This window comes from Myripristis murdjan, chromosome 9, assembly GCF_902150065.1.
Source record: "Myripristis murdjan chromosome 9, fMyrMur1.1, whole genome shotgun sequence".
Taxonomy (NCBI): domain Eukaryota; kingdom Metazoa; phylum Chordata; class Actinopteri; order Holocentriformes; family Holocentridae; genus Myripristis; species Myripristis murdjan.
Genome location: NC_043988.1, coordinates 23,897,549 through 23,919,017, shown reverse-complemented (window position 1 = coordinate 23,919,017; position 21,469 = coordinate 23,897,549). Strand labels below are relative to the sequence as shown.

Genomic DNA, 21,469 nt, shown 5'->3' with positions numbered 1-21,469 from the left:
TGGTTCAGCAGACATACTGTAATTACAAAACTGTATCAGTCAACAAAGCTTTGCTGTTGAAGGAACAGCTTGTGCTTCTCCTTGTGTTGCTGTGTTGTTATTGAGGGTTGGGGGGGGGTCATTTATTGTTTTATTATGTGGGTGGTGTGAAGCCCTTTGAGACTGTAACTGTGATTAAGCGCTAAGCAAACAATCTTTCCTTGAATTTAATTGTACAAAGAATTAATCAGTGATTATCAAAGTCCACATGATTGATCTGTGTTTCTCTGGGCGCAGGTGTGTAAGAGGAAGTGTTCAGAGGTGCAGAGGTGCACCCCCTGTAAGCAGCCACGCTGTGCCTTCGCTGCCCCCGAGGGAGGCCTGGAGAATGGAGGAGTGGGTGGAGGAGGGGGAGAGGCCTCTGCTAACACCGAAACAGGCCACTGCCACCTGCCCATCTGCCCGCTCCCCTCCTCGTCTTCTTCTTCTTCCTCCTCTTCCTCCTCCTGCTCGCCCGCCGATGGCTGTTGTGGGTTGGGTCTCCATGGCGATTCACCCCAGAGTTCAGGCTCATCCCCCTGCTGCCTGCATCACCATGACGACGGCCAGGGGAGGGGCTCTGATGCTGGCGATATCTTAAGTATCAACCATCTGCCTTCCTCAATCCTTCTCAAGGTCAGAGTTCACCTCAGAGTTATGACGGCCCTAGCGATGCATTTGTGTGTGTCTGGAGCTGTGAGGGATGCTGAAAGACTTAGCCAAGAGTTTGTCAAAGATGTGAAAACTTAAGCTGCATGCTAATAAACTGCTTGCATCGGTAAAGCTATTGATTGCATATATTAACAACACATCTTCATGTTTATTGTTTATTGTCTTCGACAAATGAGGCACAGCACCTGAATAGTTGTTACTGAAATGTTTCCACAGTTTGTTATCAGCACAATGTAAAGGTGTATGTTGGATTGATTTGTGTGTGTGCTATTTCTTCTTTTACATCCTGGCAGGTGCTCTCCCACTTGACAGTGAAGGAGCGCTGTCTGTGTGCCTCTCTGGTGTGTAAGTACTGGAGGGACCTCTGCTTAGACTTCCAGTTCTGGAAACAAATCGACCTCAGTGGCCTGCAACAAGTGAGTCGATGGGTCTTTTCGTTTTGTCTGATGTCTGTCGTCTCATTGTGTTATTAGTGTCCATCAAAGACCTCAGTGGACATAAACATTTTAATTAACGCTTACCTGCTATCCTCTAGGGTCAAATGTTCATGATTATGTTTTTATCAAGTACATTTTTAACTTGTTTCTCCCAAAATAAATGCCATATTAAGTAAGCAGGTAGTGCAGCATCGTCTTAATTTCAGCAGCGTAGTAATTTTTTTTACATTATCCACAGTGTCTTTTAAAGAGTAACTGTTTAAGGAAGGCTTTAGTGTCTTTTTCAAGTATGCTTTGACAGGACAAATGGCTTCTGATGAGATCAAACCTGTTATTGTTAATTTATGAGACAGCCTTTCACCCCTTTAGGCCACCCTGTCATTTTCCTTTAAGTCTGTAACAAAAGGTATGCCTTTTGATAATTAGTGATAAGACTAAAGAGTGGTAAGACATCACTTTCAACCTCTCTTGCTCTGTGATCATCTGCTCTGTCCCATTTAATCAAAATTTCTTTCTTTTCTTTAGTCTTTCAAGTGACCTTTTTCTGTTTTTCTATTGCCCTCTCCCTCAGGTAAACGACGATCTCCTGGTGAAAATAGCGTCTCGGAGGCAGAATGTGACAGAGATAAACATCTCAGACTGCCGGGGGGTCCAGGACCACGGGGTTTGCTCCCTGGCGTCACATTGTCCAGGCTTGCAGAAATACACAGCGTACCGCTGCAAGCAGCTTGGTGACTTGTCCTTGTGTGCCCTGGCTACACACTGCCCCCTGCTGGTGAAGGTGCATGTTGGCAACCAGGACAAACTGACGGATGAGGCTTTGAAAAAGGTATGCACCTAGCGTCAGTATGGAAATAACAAACAAACAGAAAAAAAAGGAGAGGATCAAGAGGATATTGCACTTTTTTTGATTTCATATTTATATTCACAGTGATAAAACTGGTAAAACAAAAAGAGTAGTAAATGAAACAAGGACACAATACAAGGATGAAAAACACAAAGAAGAGATGTAATCAGTCAACCGCGCTGTTGGGAAACAAAAACAGGTGGCTTCTAGGAACCTCATAACAAACAACAAAACAGCTATAAAAAATCTAGACAACAAGCCAGGACAACTGTTGATCATAGATTTTAAATGACAACAGAAAACAGATGGCAGAAAACAGTAGAACAATACTAAGATTCATAATCAGATAAAGGAACCAGAATAAAATTGCCTTAATACAGGAAAGGAGACCATAACCACTAGCTTCCATAATCTATTTTCAATCGTCTTTGATGCACTTTTATCTTATTTCTGTATTTTATTGTGCTTATTACTAAAAATGGAGTTAATACTCCATCAAAAATCCATTTATTTTGTTTTTATCAGAACTGACGCACCAGAAATCCTTTCGTCTGATATCCAGGGCATAGGAATTGTTGATTGGTCTTTGTTTCTCCGTCCAAATTCTCTGTAGTTTCTATGTGATTCAAGTGCATTTGCCAGCATTTCCCTCTGCACTCACTCATTCATGTCCCCCTCTTCCTGTCAGCTGGGAGAGCACTGCAGTGAGCTGAAGGACGTTCACTTGGGTCAGTGCTACAGCATCACTGATGAGGGCATGGTGGCCCTGGCCAGAGGATGCCCCAAACTGCAGAGACTCTACATGCAAGAGAACAAACTGGTCAGTCCAACCTTCCTGGTCTTATTTTCAGTATGGTGCATGTGTCTGTGCATACATCAGGGTCTCAGATTGTAAATGGGCCTGAATTTGCTGCAGACAGTGAATGTTTGTTAGTGTGTGTGTGTGTGTGTGTGTGTGTGTGTGTAGGGTGGGGGGTCTGCAGTATGTGTGTCTGTGAATGTATTTTTCTTCAAGTGTGCATGCGTTTAATATTGCTCTCATTCGCTACATACTCAGTGGTTACAAAAGCACTCTGTCCCTTGATCTCCTCCCTATGGTTGGTTTGTCGCTTCTTATGTTGGTAATCTAGCAGTTTAAGCCTTTTGCACCTTTGTACCAACATTTACAATACTGTCTTTCTGCAGTTAGAGCTAGATGCTGTAAAGGTAATACAGGCTGAAAGAGGGATCCATGCTTTTACAAGAACCAGTTTGTCTGAGAAAAGTTGACTGGCATGTTTTAGATGGTTCGATATGGTGTTTTTGGTATAATACTGGGCATGATAATAACCCACACTGTTATGCCTTCTTCCAAAAAATGCATTGTAAGCTTTTGAGATGTGCTAGTTTCCAGCTGTTGTTCACATCAGTTTTTTTAATTCTGCCATTGAGCAAAAGTGCCAATTCTATTTCTTTTCGAAGTACACATAATTTGGTGGTGATTGGTCAGTCATGTAATCGCCTGAATTACACTTCTTATGGCCTAATATGGCCTATTTTTGTATCATGCCTGTATTGATCATGATATGTGGGACATTATGTTGTTTTGATGGCACCTGTATTGTTTGTCTGTCTGTGTGTAGACACATTCATATGAGAACAATAAGTCAACAACAATATATAATAGAAAATTAATACTTACACCACAGATTCCCCTGACAGAGGAGATAATCTGATTCGATTTTGGAGCACCTTGCTGTATAGATTTGCATATCAAGTAGGAAAGACAATTTACCTGAAGCTCCCTTAACTCTGTAAAGTTTTCAGATATGGTCATATTAAAATCAGCCATATGTTAAAGTGAATACAGGCATGCAGCCACAGAAATATTGGCTAATCAGTGAATTAATAAGCTTAATTAATTAATTCATTAGCATAACTGGTTTTGTTTGGGCTAATGTATCATGGTGATTATGGCAGGACATTAGGCAGTGTATTGTTTCTTTTCTTCGTTTTTATTACTTTTATTATGCAAAATAGGAACAGAAGATAGCGAATTGCAGTGCTTTTCTGTTTCTGATGACTTTGTGGTGATAAACAATTTATACACACACACACACACACACATACAGAGGGCTGGCAGGGCCCCCAGTGCCTCATGTTACTCCTTGTGGTGTGTGTAAATGTGTTTTGCCAGGCCTCCATGGCTTTGACAGCGAACTGCAAGCACCGCAGTCCTTTAAGCTGCCCTTGGGGTTTGTTGTTCAAACAACCTGCCAGTATGGTTTGCATTAATGTACCTGTAGAGGTGTTGGACCTGTTGTTTTGGCTTTAGCTCCTTATTCATGTGCTCTGCCTCTGCTTTAGACACAGTCCTCGGAGGCAGTAGAGGAAACCTTTGTTGCTTTCAGTAAGAATGGAAAGTGGTAAACGGGTTGGATTCAGTGTGGATAAAACAGATTTTTATCCACATGTTTTGTTTTTTCCCCTTGTGTTATATGTTAGGAGAAAATCCTGCTGAGACTAAGTGTTGGATGATTTTTATATTGATATTGTGTTTGTAGGCATTCAGTTTCTAGCATTTACAATACATATCATCCTCTTAAGTAGTGCTAATCGAAGCCTGAGGACCATGACAGTTGATGACAGGGTTGTTTGGTGGCCAAATCCTCCTACAAGCCTTGCATGGGTTTTGGCTGCCATGGAGTTTCCCGACTTCAGGAAGACAGAACTACCTTAGACTACCAGTCGATGTCACTGTTTCCCCGCTTCTGAAAAAAGCCTGCCAGCTGCACTTTATTTATGGCACAGCTTGTTGTTGATACTAATGCTGAGTTGTGTGTTTTCCACAGCAAACCACAACCACACAGACCCCTTTATTTGTCACTTAGCATTGTCTCTGGATTTTGTTCGAGAAAGCAAACACACTCGCATGTATGTGCACTCATATTTACATTTATTACATTTACACACATAAGCATGTATATCCTCCTGAGACCCAGCAATTCATTTTTGTCCTCTGTAGGGGACATGAGTTTGAGACCTCTAAGTCAAACACAATTTATGCCACCTATTTGAGTCCCACTTTCCTGTCAAGAGGACATCCAGGGCTTTCCAGTGATGTCACATTTGTGGGGGTGTGGCCAACAGAGAACATGATCTCTCTTTTCAAAATGGCGGGAATCTCAACTTCTACATTTTATGGCAGTAGAGGAGTTAAGTGATCAATTTTTTGCAGATATCATGCTTCTGTCGATAATAATCAAATTGTTTCTTCAATATGAAAGTCTTAACTTCAATTTAGTAAGATTTCAGGAATGTACAGTAATTTCAACCCTGTCAAAACACAACTTTTGTTCAATGTCCTTTGTAGAGGACAGCGGGACTTGCTAACTGTTATTTTTATTCAATTTGCATACATCAGGAAACAGAGGGCTGAGTGAGGCAGAGAGGATTTTGATGAGGTTTTGATTGTGGAAGGGAGATGTCAGGAGATGAAATGCAGGAAGGCCAGACAGAGGAGCAGGAAGGTGAAAGCTCAGAGGAGGAGGAATCAGCTGTTGAGGAGCCTGAGTCTGAGGGAGAAAGTCAGGGCACCCGCCGTGCACTATGAGTAAAGAGCAGCATGTAAGCTATGGCTATGAAATTCCTACAGAAAGGGAAATGAGAGCCTTTTTAAGTTGAATGCACGTATGCACACACACACACACACACACACACACACACACACACACACTCACACTCACACTCACACAAACTGCACACACACACTCAATTAAAAGCTTGATTTGGCAAGTTATCGACTCATATAGTTAATAACACATTTCCTAAATGTGTATTAAACTATGCCTCTCCTTTCTTTATCATGTGGAAAAAAAAGTGGAAATCATCTGTTCTAAGTGTTTGGGAAATTACAAGACATTTTACGCCAAGCAAGACCCGATGTCCTCTGTAAGGGACATTTGATAAAAAATAAATAAATAACATTTCTGATTTTTTTTTTGCTGTGACATGTTTCTTTCAACTACAATACTTGAACTATCTTAAAAAAATCGAAATATCAAAACATTTTTTCCTCTGGGTCTCAGGAGGATATATTATATGGGTATATTTAAGCACACACACACATACACACTCATGCATTTTTGATGTTTTTGTGTTATGTCTTCCTCTAAGCCCTTTCATGGAGAGCTTCCTCCTTTGTTGCCAATGCATTTGTCCTCTTTTCTTGTAAATATTTCTCCCCTGTCCATGACTGATTATGACCTTGATGAATTAGTCCACTTAAAGTTGTTAACAATAGCTCAGTGTGTTAAAATCCCATTCATCACCTTAATAGTATATGAAATTAGCGATTACCACTAGGTGAGAGATTAATATTGCGGCTGATAACATTTCAGCGCAGCAGTATCAATTTCAGACAGTCATTTTTCAGACGTGAGATCACCGTAGTTATTTTGGCTTCCTGTCATTAGGGTGGAGAGTAATGGGCAGAGCACATTTTGGGGAATTGTTATGTCTAGGCGCTTGAAATTGTCATTAAGTTTGCCAGGAATTAAGACAACCAAGAAACACTTACCTGCCATTCCCCCACCGAGGCCATTTATTCTCTCTGACAGCTTAAACACTATCAAAGTTTCTCTCCCTCAACTCTCTCTCTTTCTCTCTCTCTCTCTCTCTCTCTCTCTCACTCTCTCTCTCTCTCTCCCTCTCTCTCTCAAAAAAAGATAAACAGATTTACCTAGTGGGTAAATGGATGTAATTACAGTTTCCAAGTAGATACACCACATTATAATATTTGGAAATGTCAGCTCACCTGTTGATTTCCAAAAATATGTATGCAAATCACACAGATATGTACATAAACACTTTTTTGTGTGATATTTTGCTTTTGTGCTCTTACTTTTATCTGTCATCTTATCACTTGGACTTGGATTTCCAATAATGCAGGAGGGTGACTTTAATATAACTATCAGTACTATTGCATCAGATATGTGAAGGACAGAAAAATGACACCACCTTTTGTGTTTTTGGGACCTTATTTCAGTGAGACATACGTGACTGAGTATTTTGGGATCAATAATAGATTTTTTTTGTTTTGTTTTACATACACACAAAAAATATCATCAGCCTATTTTTTTTTCCAGCAGGCATATGTTTTAGGCCAATAGGTCAGGTGTTTTTAGAGCATTTTAATGCATTTGAAACCAGACCATTTGCAAACAGATTTTATTAGAGGTCTTTGTAAAAATTAATGCTTTAACACTTATCATAGCTATCATAGGTATCATAGCTGTCAGCTGTATTTTATGTAATTTGATCCACAGAAAACACATTACCACACATTTGCCAATGCAAACTGTAAATTGCTAAATGTCCGTGGACAATATAGTGAAACCCACTTTAAAGCTATGTAGTAAAAATTATACAGAGAAGTAAATCTCTCCTCTCTACTCTCCTCTACTCTCCTGTCCTCTCCTCTCCTTTCCTCCTCTCCTCTCCTCTCCTCTCCTCTCCTCTCCTCTTCATCTCCTTCCTAAGGCTAAATTTTCGCTTTTCTCTTTTCTCAGGAGAGATCCTGTCTCCTCACATGTCCTGTCTTATGTAGCCCTTTCTGCTGGCTTTTGTGGTTGAAGGATCCTGTCTCTGTCTCTCCTAATCAATGACAGATGAGGATGAGCCTTTCACTCACTCTGATCTGCCTTCTCTTCCTCCTCCTCCTCCTCTAAAATTGAATAATTAAAATGCTGCAGGATATTTCTGTGTGGTCTCTTTCTCTCTCTCTCTCTCTCTCTCTCTCTCTCACACACACACACACACACACACACACACTCACTCTCTCTCTCTCTCTCTCTCTCTCTCTCACACACACACACACACACACACACATTCTTTCTTTCTGTGGCTGTGGCCTCGGCTCCATGCCGAAGGGCCTGTACTCGTTTTAAGACCATATCCAGCTCTGGAATTGGTTAAATAGTTTGGGGAGAAAAGACAACTTCTCTGAGTGAATTCATTGTAGTAGCTGCTATAGATTTTGTTAAAAGTAGTACCAGTTCTTCTGATATTGGTAATAATACCACTAATCATGGATGGATTGGATGTGGTGGAAGAATAGGCATGTATTCATTTATTAGGCATGGGCAATTTATCAGTATTATATCAATATTGTGACATGAGACTAGATATTGATAGTGTTTTCCTGGTTTTAAAGCTGCATAGCAGTAAAGAGATGCAATATTCTGAACCTATTATTAGACTCTTCTAGCTGTTCTGTTATTTGCCTCTATCCACTTTGTCATCATATCCACATTACTAATGATTGTTTATCAGAAATCTGTGTAAATATCTTAGGCAAACACCAATAATCATCCCTGCACTGCTGTTATGATATCAAGGCATTTGGTCAGTGGTGAGTTATTATCACAATTTATCTGTTATGTTTTTCTTTTATTTACTGGTGCTTATTTTGTAACTTCATTTTTCATTTTATTTCATTTATTTAATTGTGCAATTAAATAAATAAATAAACAATGATGATAACAAACAAACAAACAAATAGATAGATAGCTAGATAAATAAATAGATGATCAGTTTTGCCCAGATCACCCATCCATATTCTTAATATGTTTTTAAGACCAAATGATTTTTGATCTAGTGGCTTCAAAAAAAAAAAAAAAAAAAAAAAAAAAAAAAAATCCCACACAAGTCACTGTTGAGCGGGACTGATGACACACAGTCCAAATAATAAGCAACCGGGGATCTGAAGTCAACAAAGTAATTTATTAAAGAATGATTTTAATGAAAATATTCTTCAACTGACTTTCAGAATAACACAATATAATGAATAATTCAGCGGTATACTTTCTGTATTTTGTGGTTGAAAAACTGTTGCTCTCCCCTGTATCACCAGGTGTCATTAAGCCAGGTGTTGTTACGTCCTTAATTAAATTAACATCCTTGCTGTAGCAGAGCTGTACCAGAGGGGGGGAGAAAGGCATAAACACACAGAAATGTCATTCAGCATTCATATTTAACCATATACCATATTTAGCATAACTATTAACATATTTGTATACCACTTTATATAAATAATTTTACTTTCTTACATCAACTCCCCATTTCTAAAGTTGTAACCATAACCAAAGCTCATTATGGCTTCAGTGTTGAGGCATTCTTTCTTATCATTTTTTGGAGACGTGTCCTAAGTGGAGGCTGTCTTATGCAAGAAGATCGTGAAAAATTGTGAAAATCTGATGTCTCACAGGTAACAGACAATACAGCATTTCTGTCCCCGTGATCACACCGGAGAGCAAGGCGATTATTTTTTACAAGTGATGAATGAAAGTTGCTGATACAACACCGAGGATGTCTCCAGCAGTGACGAGTGTCTCCAACTTTTGTTTACAGTTGACAAATTGACGCGTGCTTTTTCACTGCTTTTTAGCCTGGAGCCAAATCAGCCTAGGGCTACGGATAACCCTGGGCTAAGAATGTGTTGTGTGAAAAGCACTCTAGTGTCTCTGTGCCCCATTCCTTTTGACATCTACCCAGCATTCTTTATTGCTGTTCATCCAGTATTTATGCCAGAGTGGGTGATATTGCACCAGTAGCCTTTCAAGGCTTGTTTTCATCTTCTTAAGTTTTTTTTTTTTTTTTACCCATTCATATTCTGTTCTCTTCCACCACCTCGAAGGGCAAAGGCTCCGAGAATAGCAAATTCCCTTTCTCCTCTTCTCTGTTCAATTTGCCGTAGGGGAGAATCAGCCCAGAAAGTTTAACTCTGAGTTGTGTCGATTCCAGACAAAGTAGTGGATGTATAAGCTGCAAGAATCACTTTTTACCCATCTTCCTGTGACGGTAACTCTACTCCGATGTTCCTTTCAATTAAACACACATATCGCGATCTACAAACATTTTTGCTGAAGAAGCACTTTTCTCAAACCCTGTCTCCTTAATAATAATAAAAAAAATCTACTTGGCTGTCTTGTTAAAATCAAAGAGTGTGCACTTAATTTTCCTGCGCTGTGATGGGAAGATTCCTTCCCTGGCTCATCTCAAAAAGAATGTGCCTTCCCACATTTGCACGTACACACACACACACACACTCACACATACACACTTACTTACACACACACCCGCGTACAGATGACTTGGATTATTTACAGTTTTAATTAGTCGAAAACGTGGAAATGTAAGTGGAATTGCAGATGACCTAACATAGATTACCATGTGCCCTCAATTTAGCTATAATTACCACTCGGCATGTACAATCACAGCTTTCCTGCCCAGCTTTTACCACATTTTCCGTCGATCTAGCCGCCTGTCCTAATGCGTGGCTTTTGGGGATGGAGGGGAAGTGTTTGCGGGAGGGAAAACTCCGGATGTGTAGCAGCATGCAATGGTGGAAAAGACAAACTGTCAGACTTAAAACCGTCAGTGGTGTTTCTTAGGTCACTGCCTGGCGAAAGAGTCTGCATCTCTGTCCCTGATTGGCTGCATGTCCAGCTTGTCAGTAGTGGGCAAAGTGTTTTTGCTGGCAGGGAAAATGACAGCAAGGCTCTATTGGTTCAATCAAGTATAATTGGGGATTAAAATGTATATTGACATTAGCAGATGTGATTAGCTGGATTAAAGGGAGAGCAAAGAAAGGGGAAGTGATAATGATGGCTGTCAGTTATTATGGGATAGCTGCTTTGACATTCGCTGACACACACACACACACACATAGACACACACAGTTACAGACACAAGCTTAGACCTAGTTAAAACACTGAAAGGCAGACACATGGGAGAGAATGAATTGAATAGCTGCCAGCTGCCCTGGAATCTCTTGTGGAAACTTTGTTCAAGTATTTGACTGTGATTAGAGATAAATAGAACCACCCTGACCAGCCACACACACACACACACACACACACACACACACACAAACACAAACACACACATGCACACACAGTCCATTGTCCACATCCTCTCCAAGAGACCATATCTCCCCAATCTTCACATGCAATCTATGAGACAGTTCATGGCAAGAGTTTGGACTTCTCCGGATGTTGAATGGCAGATGCTGCACAATGTGTTTAGTCAGTTTAACTGCCACTGACACTGGATTATGTCTCTGTCAGAGTGAGGGAAAAGAAAATTTTGCTCTGACCCAGAATTTCAGCACTTTAATGTCACAGACAGTTTCTTTTTCTTTCTCTCTGTTTTTCTCAGTCTTTTCTGTCTTTGTCCGTCGCGCTTTTTGTCTCTCTGTGGGTCTGGAAGGTAACCACAGGTGAGGTCGAGACATCTTATTGAGCTGTGGCGAGACGGCTCTGTCCAATGTCTGTCTCCGTCTCGTCACGCCAGGGGGGCTGCCCATCAAATATTCTTGACTCCTCTCTCCTGCCTTCATCCCCTCTGCCTTTTCGATCTCTCTCTTCGCCTCCCCCTTTCTTTTTTTTATCTCCTCTTCCTCTTTCACCTCCTCCTTCTTTTATCTTCCCCACAAACTATAGGTGAAAATTGCAGCAAATCCACTTTCTTACTTACTAGCTTTACTTCTTCTCCCTTCCCCTCATCTTTCCTCTTTTTGTTTCCTCCTACTGTTTTTCTTACCCAAGCCTCATGTCTTATATTATATGGTCTTCTTCCTAATCATCCTCTTTTTCTGCTTCCACTGTATCTTCATTAGTTGTACTTGTAGAAGTGGTAATAGTTGAAGTAGAAGAAAGTACTTTATTCACCCCAGTTGATTCAGTGTAAGGGATATTTGATACGCTGTGTGTTATTGATTAGGAATGGGAACTAGGTGTAACTTACTGAGGGAAAAAAAATCTCAATATATGCATTTTTTCTTTACTCTTTTATGACTATAAGGGCCTGTAAGAATTTAAATTCTCATTCTCATTATGAAACCTACAGAAGGTCTTGCAGTCTCCCTCCAGTATCTTCCTCTACACTGTTCTTTTGAAGTGTGTCCTTATTGATCCTCGGCCCCAAAAAGCTGTCATGTGTGTACGTGCATGTGTTTGTATGCTTGCGTTAGGGGCGGTTGCTGATCAGTCTTTGCCTGTGGAGTAATCAAATGCATTAATGAGCACTGACTTTAACTTGGACAGCCGGCTGCACTCAGACACAGACACCGTCGATATGTTCCCTCCGCCGTCTGCCCAAGAACAAAACAAGCTTTAAAGGGGAGACAAAGAGAGGGAAGAGGTGAAAGCTCTTTTGGAAATGTGAGTCTGTGGAGCGTGGCTCTAAAGCAATATTTCACCTTAGTACAATGTTTTCTTTTTAACATTAATTACCCTTGGAAACTATTGAGCAGCAATGTTAGCCTTTTTATTTTCTTCGCTGACTCTATCGACAGTCGCCAAAAGGTGAAATTACTCATTGAAAAGAAAGACAAAGACCTTGGGATGGGGGAATGCTCTTACTTTCCCTGACCACTTCACAGACGTGTAAAAAGTATCAGACACTTGGAAAGAAAACAAAATCAAGTGAGTGACAGGCATTATGATAAAAAAAGTGGGACAGCCAATATAGCTGGCACACTGTTGGTGAACAGGGATATGCTTGCCAAAAAAACTCAAATGTTTGCCACAAATGTTATGCCAGAGCCAAATATCTCTTTGTTTGGCAAGGCAGGAATGGAGAGCAGCTCAAGGGATAAGAGAGATTTCTGCTTCTAAAATCTAAATTTCACTTGATTGATTTGAAAGAAGTAGCATTAGAAGTAGAAGTAGTAGTAGTAGTAGTAGTAGTAGCAGTAGTAGTTTATTATTTGTAAATGTATAATTATGTCCTGATGTGATGATGTTTTCTGCCACATTAATACTTTTCACAGCCCATGATAATAATAATACTAATAAGCTTTATTACTGTAGTGCTTTTTAAAACAGAGTTACAAATTGCTTTATATAAACAACAAATAAAGATAAGGAATATAATGTGAGTAGATAGTAAAATGAGGCAGGAGACAAATATGCACACACGTGTAGTGTAGTGTCTATGAAAAAACAGATCCTGACTCACAGTCACACACCAAGGCAGATCACCTTAAGGATGATTTAAGAAGCAGCCTGGTCTCACATTGGCACTCTCATTCTGAAATGCTAAATGCACATAACACTTGAGATACTGTGCCCACTGCCCAAGGCATGGCAGTATTAGCTGAGGATCAGGCACTAGTGCTATTCTTGTTTTTCACCTGCAGAGGGTGCAGTAAGACTGGTAAACAAGTGTACTGCAAAACTGGGCGAGCAGTGTGAAGAGGCAGCCCAGTGCAGCCTGGTGTCCCCCAAATGCCTGGACTGCAGACACCATATCCCGTGCAGTCTTTAAAAAAATGAGTTTGAAGACACTAATAGATAATAGAGTCACCAAAACTTCCTGTCCTTTTGGTTTTTGCAGGTGAAATAAGTCATAGAACAGAATATCCACAGTAAGTTCCTTAAAGTCACAGTTTGATTTGAAAAATAATTATTCACGTCGACCTGTTGATCCTGACAGCATGATTCATACGGTGGGCAGGTGCAGTTGGTTTACAATATGAACAAACTTTTTACATTCTTATGGCCCTATAATGGTCCCTGTTGTACCACTGAAGTGTCCCTGAATTCATGGAGGAATTTAAATGCTGGCGTAGAGAACGTCATTTTCTCACATACAGACGCTGCATGTGTGGACAACATCAGAAAATGAATGGTCTTTGCTGTACTGATGCATAAACTCTTGGATGGCCGATATTGTACTAGAGCTGAGAGCCATAACAACGTTATCAAATATTCCATGGCAGCTGCCATAATAAAAGTGCCAGAGGAAGCGTACTGTAAATGTGAATTCCAGTTGTCTTCATCGTTAACTCTGTGGTTGAAGCACATGGAAGGACCACAGGCAGAGATGGGGACTAGCCAGAGGTTGAGAAAAGCCATGCTCAAGTGTACTAGCTTTTAAACATTTGCTTTTGAGAGCCAGATTTTCAAAACAGTTTTTCTTGTGAACCAGTCCTCACTGATGCAGGTTATTGTGTGGGCCGGTTTTGAAACATTTATCCTGCCCTGAAGTTACTAACCCTGCTTACGCTTGTGACTGTAATTGAGTAGCTTTTTTGTGCACTACCTACAAGCACAATAAAGTGCTACTAAGTACAACTAAGTATTGTGCTTTGGTATATTTTAAATCACACCCAATAATGGGTAAACAGTTTACAGCCTCTACATGAGGCTTGCATCAGACACTGGCCAATCTGAAACTGCACCTGAATCAAACTTGCACAAGCATGTGGAGTTAAAATCAAGTGCTCTAATTTATAATTGATAATAGTGTAGTTAACATTAGCCAAAAAGCTTTTCAGCCAGCCAGTAGGGGTTTGGCTGGTAGCCTACCTACTAGTGTTGCTAGGAATTTAGATAGCTAATAGCAAAAGAAATATAGTCTTGAATAACTGAATAACTGAAATAGATATTTTTTTTTTCAATTTTTTTAACCACTGATAGTTACAGAAGTAGAATCCTGTCACACCATAAATTGTTTTGTTTACTCATACTTCACTTTTTTATTGACTTCATTTTGTAATTTTACTTTATTTACAAAGCATGGGAAAGATCATTGTCAATGTATATTATTATTTTGTATATTATTTTTAAAGTTACCCAATAACTTGTATCCTGAGTACATTTTAAATGAGTTACTTTTCATTTTTATTTGTGTAGATTAAAAAATGAGTAATTTTACATTTGCTGAAGTACAGTTTAATCAGAGGAAGTTCTTTTAAGACTATTTTTGCACTTGATCCACTCCTGCTAGCCAGCAGTTAATTATTCAGCCAACTGCATTACAGCAACTTGGACAGGTTTCAGCAACAAAACAAACGATATCTTTGGACATCAATTTGTACAGAATAATTTTGGCACCCATTTGAATTCTCCTGTAGCCCAGTGTTGTGGTTTGACCTGGCCAGTATTTGAAAACCGTTGCTCTCGAGGCCTTCTGTTTATCCAGCTCCAGACAGCAGCACGTTCTGACACCCAGCCAGCAGTGTCACTATGATTCATGACCCGTTCCAACACCTCCCTCACTCCTTTACTCTTCCTAATCTCTTTGCACTCTTCTCCCTCTCTCTCTCCCTTCCTCTCTCTGTCTCTCTGTCTTACTCTCTCTCTCTCTCTCTCTCTCTCTGATGATGGCTTTTCCTTTTGTCTGAGAAGGGCAGAAGTGATGTCGTCATTTAAAGCAGGAGCCTGCAGCCAGGATGGAGGCCTAGCCTTTAGCCCAGTGGTCTAGTTTGTCTGTAACATGATGAATAGGCCCCCTTGGGGATGACGGGGGATCTTGAGAAAAGTAGAGCATGAGACAGAGGTATAGAACAGAAGAGCAGAGGACTGGGACAGAAAGTCTACCTGTCTTTCTCAGTACATTTTGAGCTCCTTTTATCCTCTTGTTACCCCCACATCCCCGCTGCTCCAACATCCCAGTCCATTGCTCTCTCCATTGCACTCCCTCTCCATTTGTCCATCCCTTTCTTTCTTGTCCTGCTGTCTTTGTGCCATCTTTTTCTAACTGAGAGGCCGAAGCTGCTCTAATCACGGACTTCATTACTGATGATGGATAGGAGATGGAGAGGTGTGTACATGTCTGAGTGATTGTTTTTTGGTCTTGTCCGTGACATGCAGTATGTACATGTTTGTGTGTGCCCATTTGTGCACAGGATCCATCTTCTCTACTCAACATTACCCCATGCTACCACATCTGCCTCTTCCCCCAGCACATTTGGGGCCTGTGCGAGCAGTGGTGGTTCAATATCGGGGGTAATGAATGTGTTTAATAAGCACAGTGGGTCGATGGGCTTAATGAAGGCGTGACAGAGGATGGGCGAGGAGAATGCTGCCGTAACGAGCCACTGACGAGCCACTAGGGTTAACGGGGTCATGCTATAATCGGGATTCCCTCACCTGTCCTGTTTCTGTCCGTCTCTGTGTTTTCATTCCTGGCTCCAGCTGTGTTGCTCTACCTCTTGATCTGTTTTCTCATTTGTTCCTCTATATGTTCGTCTCAGTTTTGACATTGGTTTTTTCATCGCCCTCTATCTCTTGATCTTCCTCTATCTGCTTGCCCTACTCTGCCTCCCTCTGTCTCCCTCATTTCTCTTTCTCTCTCACTCACTCACAATGCTCTCTCTCTCTCTCTCTCTCTCTCTGACTCACTCTTTCTCACTCTCTCTCACTCTCTCTTACTCTCTCTGCGTGTTTATCTTTTCAAGGACAGCCTGGCTTAGGAAAGCGGGTGAACTCCTGGAACAGTGATGCCTTTTTTTTTTTTTTTTTTTTTCTTTCCAAGAAACCCGCTTTTAAGAGGCCTGCCAGGCTATTTCTAGAAGCTTTGTGACTTTGTTGTTGTGGGACCTGATGTCAGAAAAACTCCTCTGTTCCAGTGACTGACAGCTGCACATCACAATGCTCCACTGCTATTGTATTTCTTTTTAGGAGCTGGAATATTAGCACATTTTCTGCCTTATAGTTCTCCGCAAGACACAGAAATAAAGCTCATCTAGTTGCAACTTGCTAAACAAATCTTGTCCAATAGTCCATAAAAGCAGACTCTGCCTATGTAATACACAGTATAGTAAAACAAATACTAAAAGCAAACAGGCCAAACTGGAGTGTATTTTATAGTTGAAGGTAAAGTAAAGCGGAAATGTAAACAAAACAACAGTGCTTCTATTGAGGCTTTTATACATGTGTGTTGACATGTGTGTTATTGAATTCCTATAAACATTTTTTCCCTATACGATTAACCAATTCAGAGTGTGCAACCTTGTGTAGACGCCAGGTTGAGATTTTTGGGCAGATATGCAAACGCCTATGTGAAGACCGTTTTCAAGTCCTAATATAGCCTACATCAAAAAGTGTCAGTTTAAGTGCAGAGATGGTATTTTCATTGAAGTATAAAATGTGCTTTAATCAAAATATGAATTCACACAAAAGCTAATTAAAAAATCAGTTGTTCCCTTTTTTGTCTCAAGTGGGTAGATGAACCTCAGCAAGTATTCACTCATTTGGTTTGAACGTGGTTTTGATTTCTTTGTTTTTGCACCACACAATACCGCAGCACCGCACTTATCATCCAGCCATGTCTCCCACACTCCACTGATTTCATTGACGACTACATCCCATTCATCACTTTGGTGTTTTATGAAGACTAGCTTTGTTTGTAGATAAATCTTACTCGGTCATTTAAGGTTCTGTGTGGTCGCCTGTCTTTATCACACACATGAGCAGGTTCATGACAAACTCCATGTTTTTTTTTTCTGTGCTTTTGAGTTTGAGTTTCCCTCTGTTAGCTGCCACCAACAAAACACCCACTGCATGAGAAGCAGCCATTACTCTGCGCTTCTCCCCCATCAACAGTATTTCAAGTGTGACTTCCTGAACCTCACATTTCTTACCCTGGCGTTGTCAGAGTGCAACAGTGTTATGAGATATAGCATAGAGACAAGCAATCGATTAATGGTGCACTTAGCTGAGCTAATTAACAGCTATGTAGGAGTGGAGAAAGCATCAGGCAGCATCAGGGAGGCCGTTTCTTCATCGCCGTGAACCCAGATAACCCTTGATGCATAGATCACTTAACAGTATGGTTTACATCGCAGGTCGGAGGGCCCAGCTGCTGTGTAGACACCATACACACTGCTTGGGGTCATCTGTACTGCCGAGCAGGATGTAGCGGGTCATTGAGGCCAACACAAGTTCGATTGACATTTATGCTCTTGCTATGAAAACACATTCTATCTTGGTCTGTTTGAGACATATTTAAGAGTTTCGTATTACCTGAGCAACACATTCTGGTAGAGATAACAATGGCTCTTTATCCCAGTGCGCAAAAATTTTTCAATTCAGCCTTCAAGGTTGCTATTTATCCCTTAAGTTTACTTACTGTCAAATTAGGGATGTGCGTTTCTTTCTTTATTTTTTGTACCTTTCTTTCCTCTACGTCTTTCCTCCTGTCATTCAATGTGTTCCTCTCCTCTGAGAGCTGGAATGACATGAACAGCAGATTTTATTGTCACCTGTCACTTGAAATCCCGCTCCCCCTCTTCCTCATTTCTGTTCTCATCCTCCTTCCTCCCTTCATCTCCCTCCGTCCCACTTTGCTCCCCTCAGCCCCGCTCCTACCTACATCTGATGTATGTTTGCCCCAGCTAAATTAGTTGTCAATTAAAAGTGAATTTGGTGAAAGTGAGCGTGCTCCAGAGGGCACAGATGAAAGGGAAGGGAGAGCTGAAGGGCTGGCTGGCTGTATTCTGCATTGTGTATTTTGGGGCATGCAGAGTAAATTATGTGTGTGTTGTTGAGTGAAAGCATCTGATTTGCATTTAGATAAATCCCAATGGATGTGTGGTTGTCATTGAGATGCAGGGGGCTGAATCCAGTGGCCCCCTACCCATGCACCACTACCTGCAGGGGAGGCGAGTGTGTATGTGTGTATGTGTGTGTGTCTGTGTGTGCAAGAGAGCATGAACTAGGGGAGCTCTGTGCTACCTGCAGCATTTGCCCCAGCTTTCTAGACTGCACTGGAGGAATGGAAATATGAACCGTGACTGGAAACATACATGGGTGTTCATGCTCGGGTCTGTTTTAAAATGGATCTGTGGCTAAATTTGTTGTTCCCACATAGTGCTAAAACAAAGACTTATCAGGACTGCCTGCACAGAAATGGCAGCCTCTGCATCCTATTAGGTTGTTGATCTGTTAGAAAACTCATATCCACTAAATGTGTAGTTTCTCCATGAAATGGTGAGCATTGTGAAGAGGCCTGAAATACATCGTTTTCATGTTTTTTTTTTTTTTTATGATTACAGAGATATTGCCCATCACCTAGCCAGTTTATGTTTCACCAGTCTCATAATTAAATGGATTAAACTGGATAGCAAGAGCTACTTGTCAAGTCATGGCAAACCCACCTTATTTGGCACTTTTCCTTGCACACTGAAGCATCGAAGCAAGAAAAAGTTCAATTTATTTTGCACTGTAATTAAACATATTATAAAAATTGTTGGTGTGAATTATTAATAGATCATATCTTACCATTATTTTATGAGTGACTCCAAATCAATGATTTAAGTTTACATCGCTCAGGAAAGTTGATGGAATGAGTTGGTACCAGTTAATGACCTTTACTTCAAGTTTGAAACAGTGAAAGAGTTAGATCGAACGACAGATAACTTATTGTTGTCAGTGCTTGTGCGGGCACTGGGGCTTGGGGCTCGGTGCTTTAGGCCTGTTGATGGATTGGCGGAGGGGGAGGCGGCTTGCTGCTGATTGACAGCCAGGGCTGAGCGTGGGCAGATGGGCTGTAGTGGCTGTAAATATGAAGTCTGCGTGACAGGTGAAGGTCAGTGTGGTGGGAGGTAGAGGAGCAACTGGAGCCTGGTGGGAGGGTGAGGCGTGTGTTGGTGTGTGTGTGAGTGAGGGGTAGTTGAGTGAGCCAACTAGCTAGCACGTATCTTTATTTCATTTTATTTTGTTATATGTGTGTCGAAATATCCCATCCATCCATCCTACAATCCATATACCCATCCATTCGTTCATGCAGCCACCCAGTTTTCTATTTTTCATACCCACTTATTCCTATTCAGGGTCACGGGGCCTCGAGCCATTTTGTGTCCTAATGTGAGAGACATATTTTTTCTTACATTATTAAAGCGTCTGGCTTCAGTTCAAACAGAATACCCAGTACATCATCAGAAGATTTAGTGACCTTTTGGTAAGCCATATAAATACAGGATTTTACGCTGTTTTTTTATGCAAATTAAGATAATTTACAGCAAAAGTGACTGATACCACAAAATGAAAAATTAAAATAAATCTTGTGTGCAAAAAGATAACACATGCAAGATGCTTTCTATTTTAGGGATATCAGATGATGGACTCTTTCATGTGTAATGTTTTGGAATGGAACTCTTCATTTCAGCTCAAGAAGTTGTTGCACAGTTCCTATATTTTTTTTTATTGTTTTTTTTTTTTTTTTAAATCATAATTTCATGATTAGCAGACAGCACCATTTTCATCATCCTGTGTTTGCCAAAAACAACTCTTTAATGCTAAATGCTATACAGTTTTGCATCACTGGAATGCACACTGTCTGCTCTTACCCCCGTTTTTCCACCTCGTGCCTCATCTGAATGGTCTCGATAGAAACAGCAGTTTTATCTCAAAGTGAAGTCCTACCTCTTACTGTGTGTGTCTTTCTGTGCAGATGCAGACTAAGGTTATCCAGGAAATTCATTGCTCTACCTCCCCTTCTACTGTACCTTCCTCCATTGATCTCTTTCTCTTCCTCCGTAAATCCCTCTCTTCCATGAGTAATCCATTGTGGTGTTCCCATGTCTGCTGGAGCCGTGCCAGAAGAGCATGGGATTACTACGGCTGGAAACACACACACACACACACATTGACATACACACACCGAAACGCTGCCACACACACAGACACGCACACACAAAGAGAAACTCAGACACATGCACAAATGCATACGCTCACAGATCTCTCCCTTTTCTCTGTGGGGCACCACAGGAATGCACCAGTGGACATCTGTGTTGTTTTTAAATGGCCGTGTCTGAACTCAAGAGACCTTTCTGTAGGGCACCGGGTCAGGGGAATGTTCCCTCTTCTCTCTGTAGGGTTTTATAAAGGGTTGATGATTTAGTGAGAATCCTGGCCTTCTTAGTCATTTTCTCACACTCCTGCTCGAGAGTCTGTCAGCTTATGGAGAAGAGATGGAGGGATTTTGAAGCCAGCAGAATCAGGTTTGAGAGAGAGAGAGAGGGAGGCGGAGGAACGTGAATAGAAGGAGGAGGATGCAGAGGAGAGGTGGAAGGCAGCGGGCTGCTCATCCCCGTAGGTCTTGTTATCCTGTCAGTGTGACACAGGTATCATCGGAGAGGAAACTGGATGCTCCTGGAGAGGACACACACACGCAAAAACATCCACGCTCACACTCACCAGAGACGGTCACCGCAATGCCACCGTCTCGTGGAAACCTCGCATCTCCAAAATGTTTCTCCTTTGCAGGAATTGTGAAAGAGCGGCTGACCGTGCTTTATTGAATTTCCACAGTGTGTTTCGTATGTCCAAGTGTAATAAAAGTTTCCCTCCCTTGGCGGAGAAGCAAGTACGTGTAATTCCTGAAATCAAGTAAAGACGTGAAAATGACCAAAGTGGGATTGTTAAAGGGGTTTCCTTTTAGATTTGCCTTTATTTGACCGTAGAAAGAGACGGGAAAAATTAGGGCGAGAGACTGTGAACGTATGACAAAGACCCTGGGGTTTGCCTAAGGTGCTGCGGGTACATGGTATGCTTCCTAGACCAGGGCTTCCCAAACCTTTTCATGTCAAGGATTCTTGAGTTGATTGATATTATAGTTTATCATGATTTAGTAGAATCATTATCGGGGTAATATGGTGATTTTGGGATGTCATGACACACAATTCTGCCTAAACTGATGATAACAAGCACAATTTTAATTGAAA

General features: G+C 41.0%; 1 protein-coding gene across 2 annotated transcripts in view; it reads left to right on the top strand.

Annotated features, from left to right (window-relative positions):
• fbxl17 (F-box and leucine-rich repeat protein 17) overlaps positions 1 to 21,469 on the top strand; it is a 245,206-nt gene that overhangs the window by 3,309 nt on the left and 220,428 nt on the right. For both annotated transcript variants that reach the window (XM_030060352.1, XM_030060351.1), the window contains exons 3-6: positions 277 to 654; positions 984 to 1,106; positions 1,699 to 1,956; positions 2,663 to 2,794. In XM_030060352.1, the coding sequence (XP_029916212.1) occupies positions 277 to 654; positions 984 to 1,106; positions 1,699 to 1,956; positions 2,663 to 2,794 (891 nt within the window). The remainder of the gene's footprint in view (positions 1 to 276; positions 655 to 983; positions 1,107 to 1,698; positions 1,957 to 2,662; positions 2,795 to 21,469) is intronic.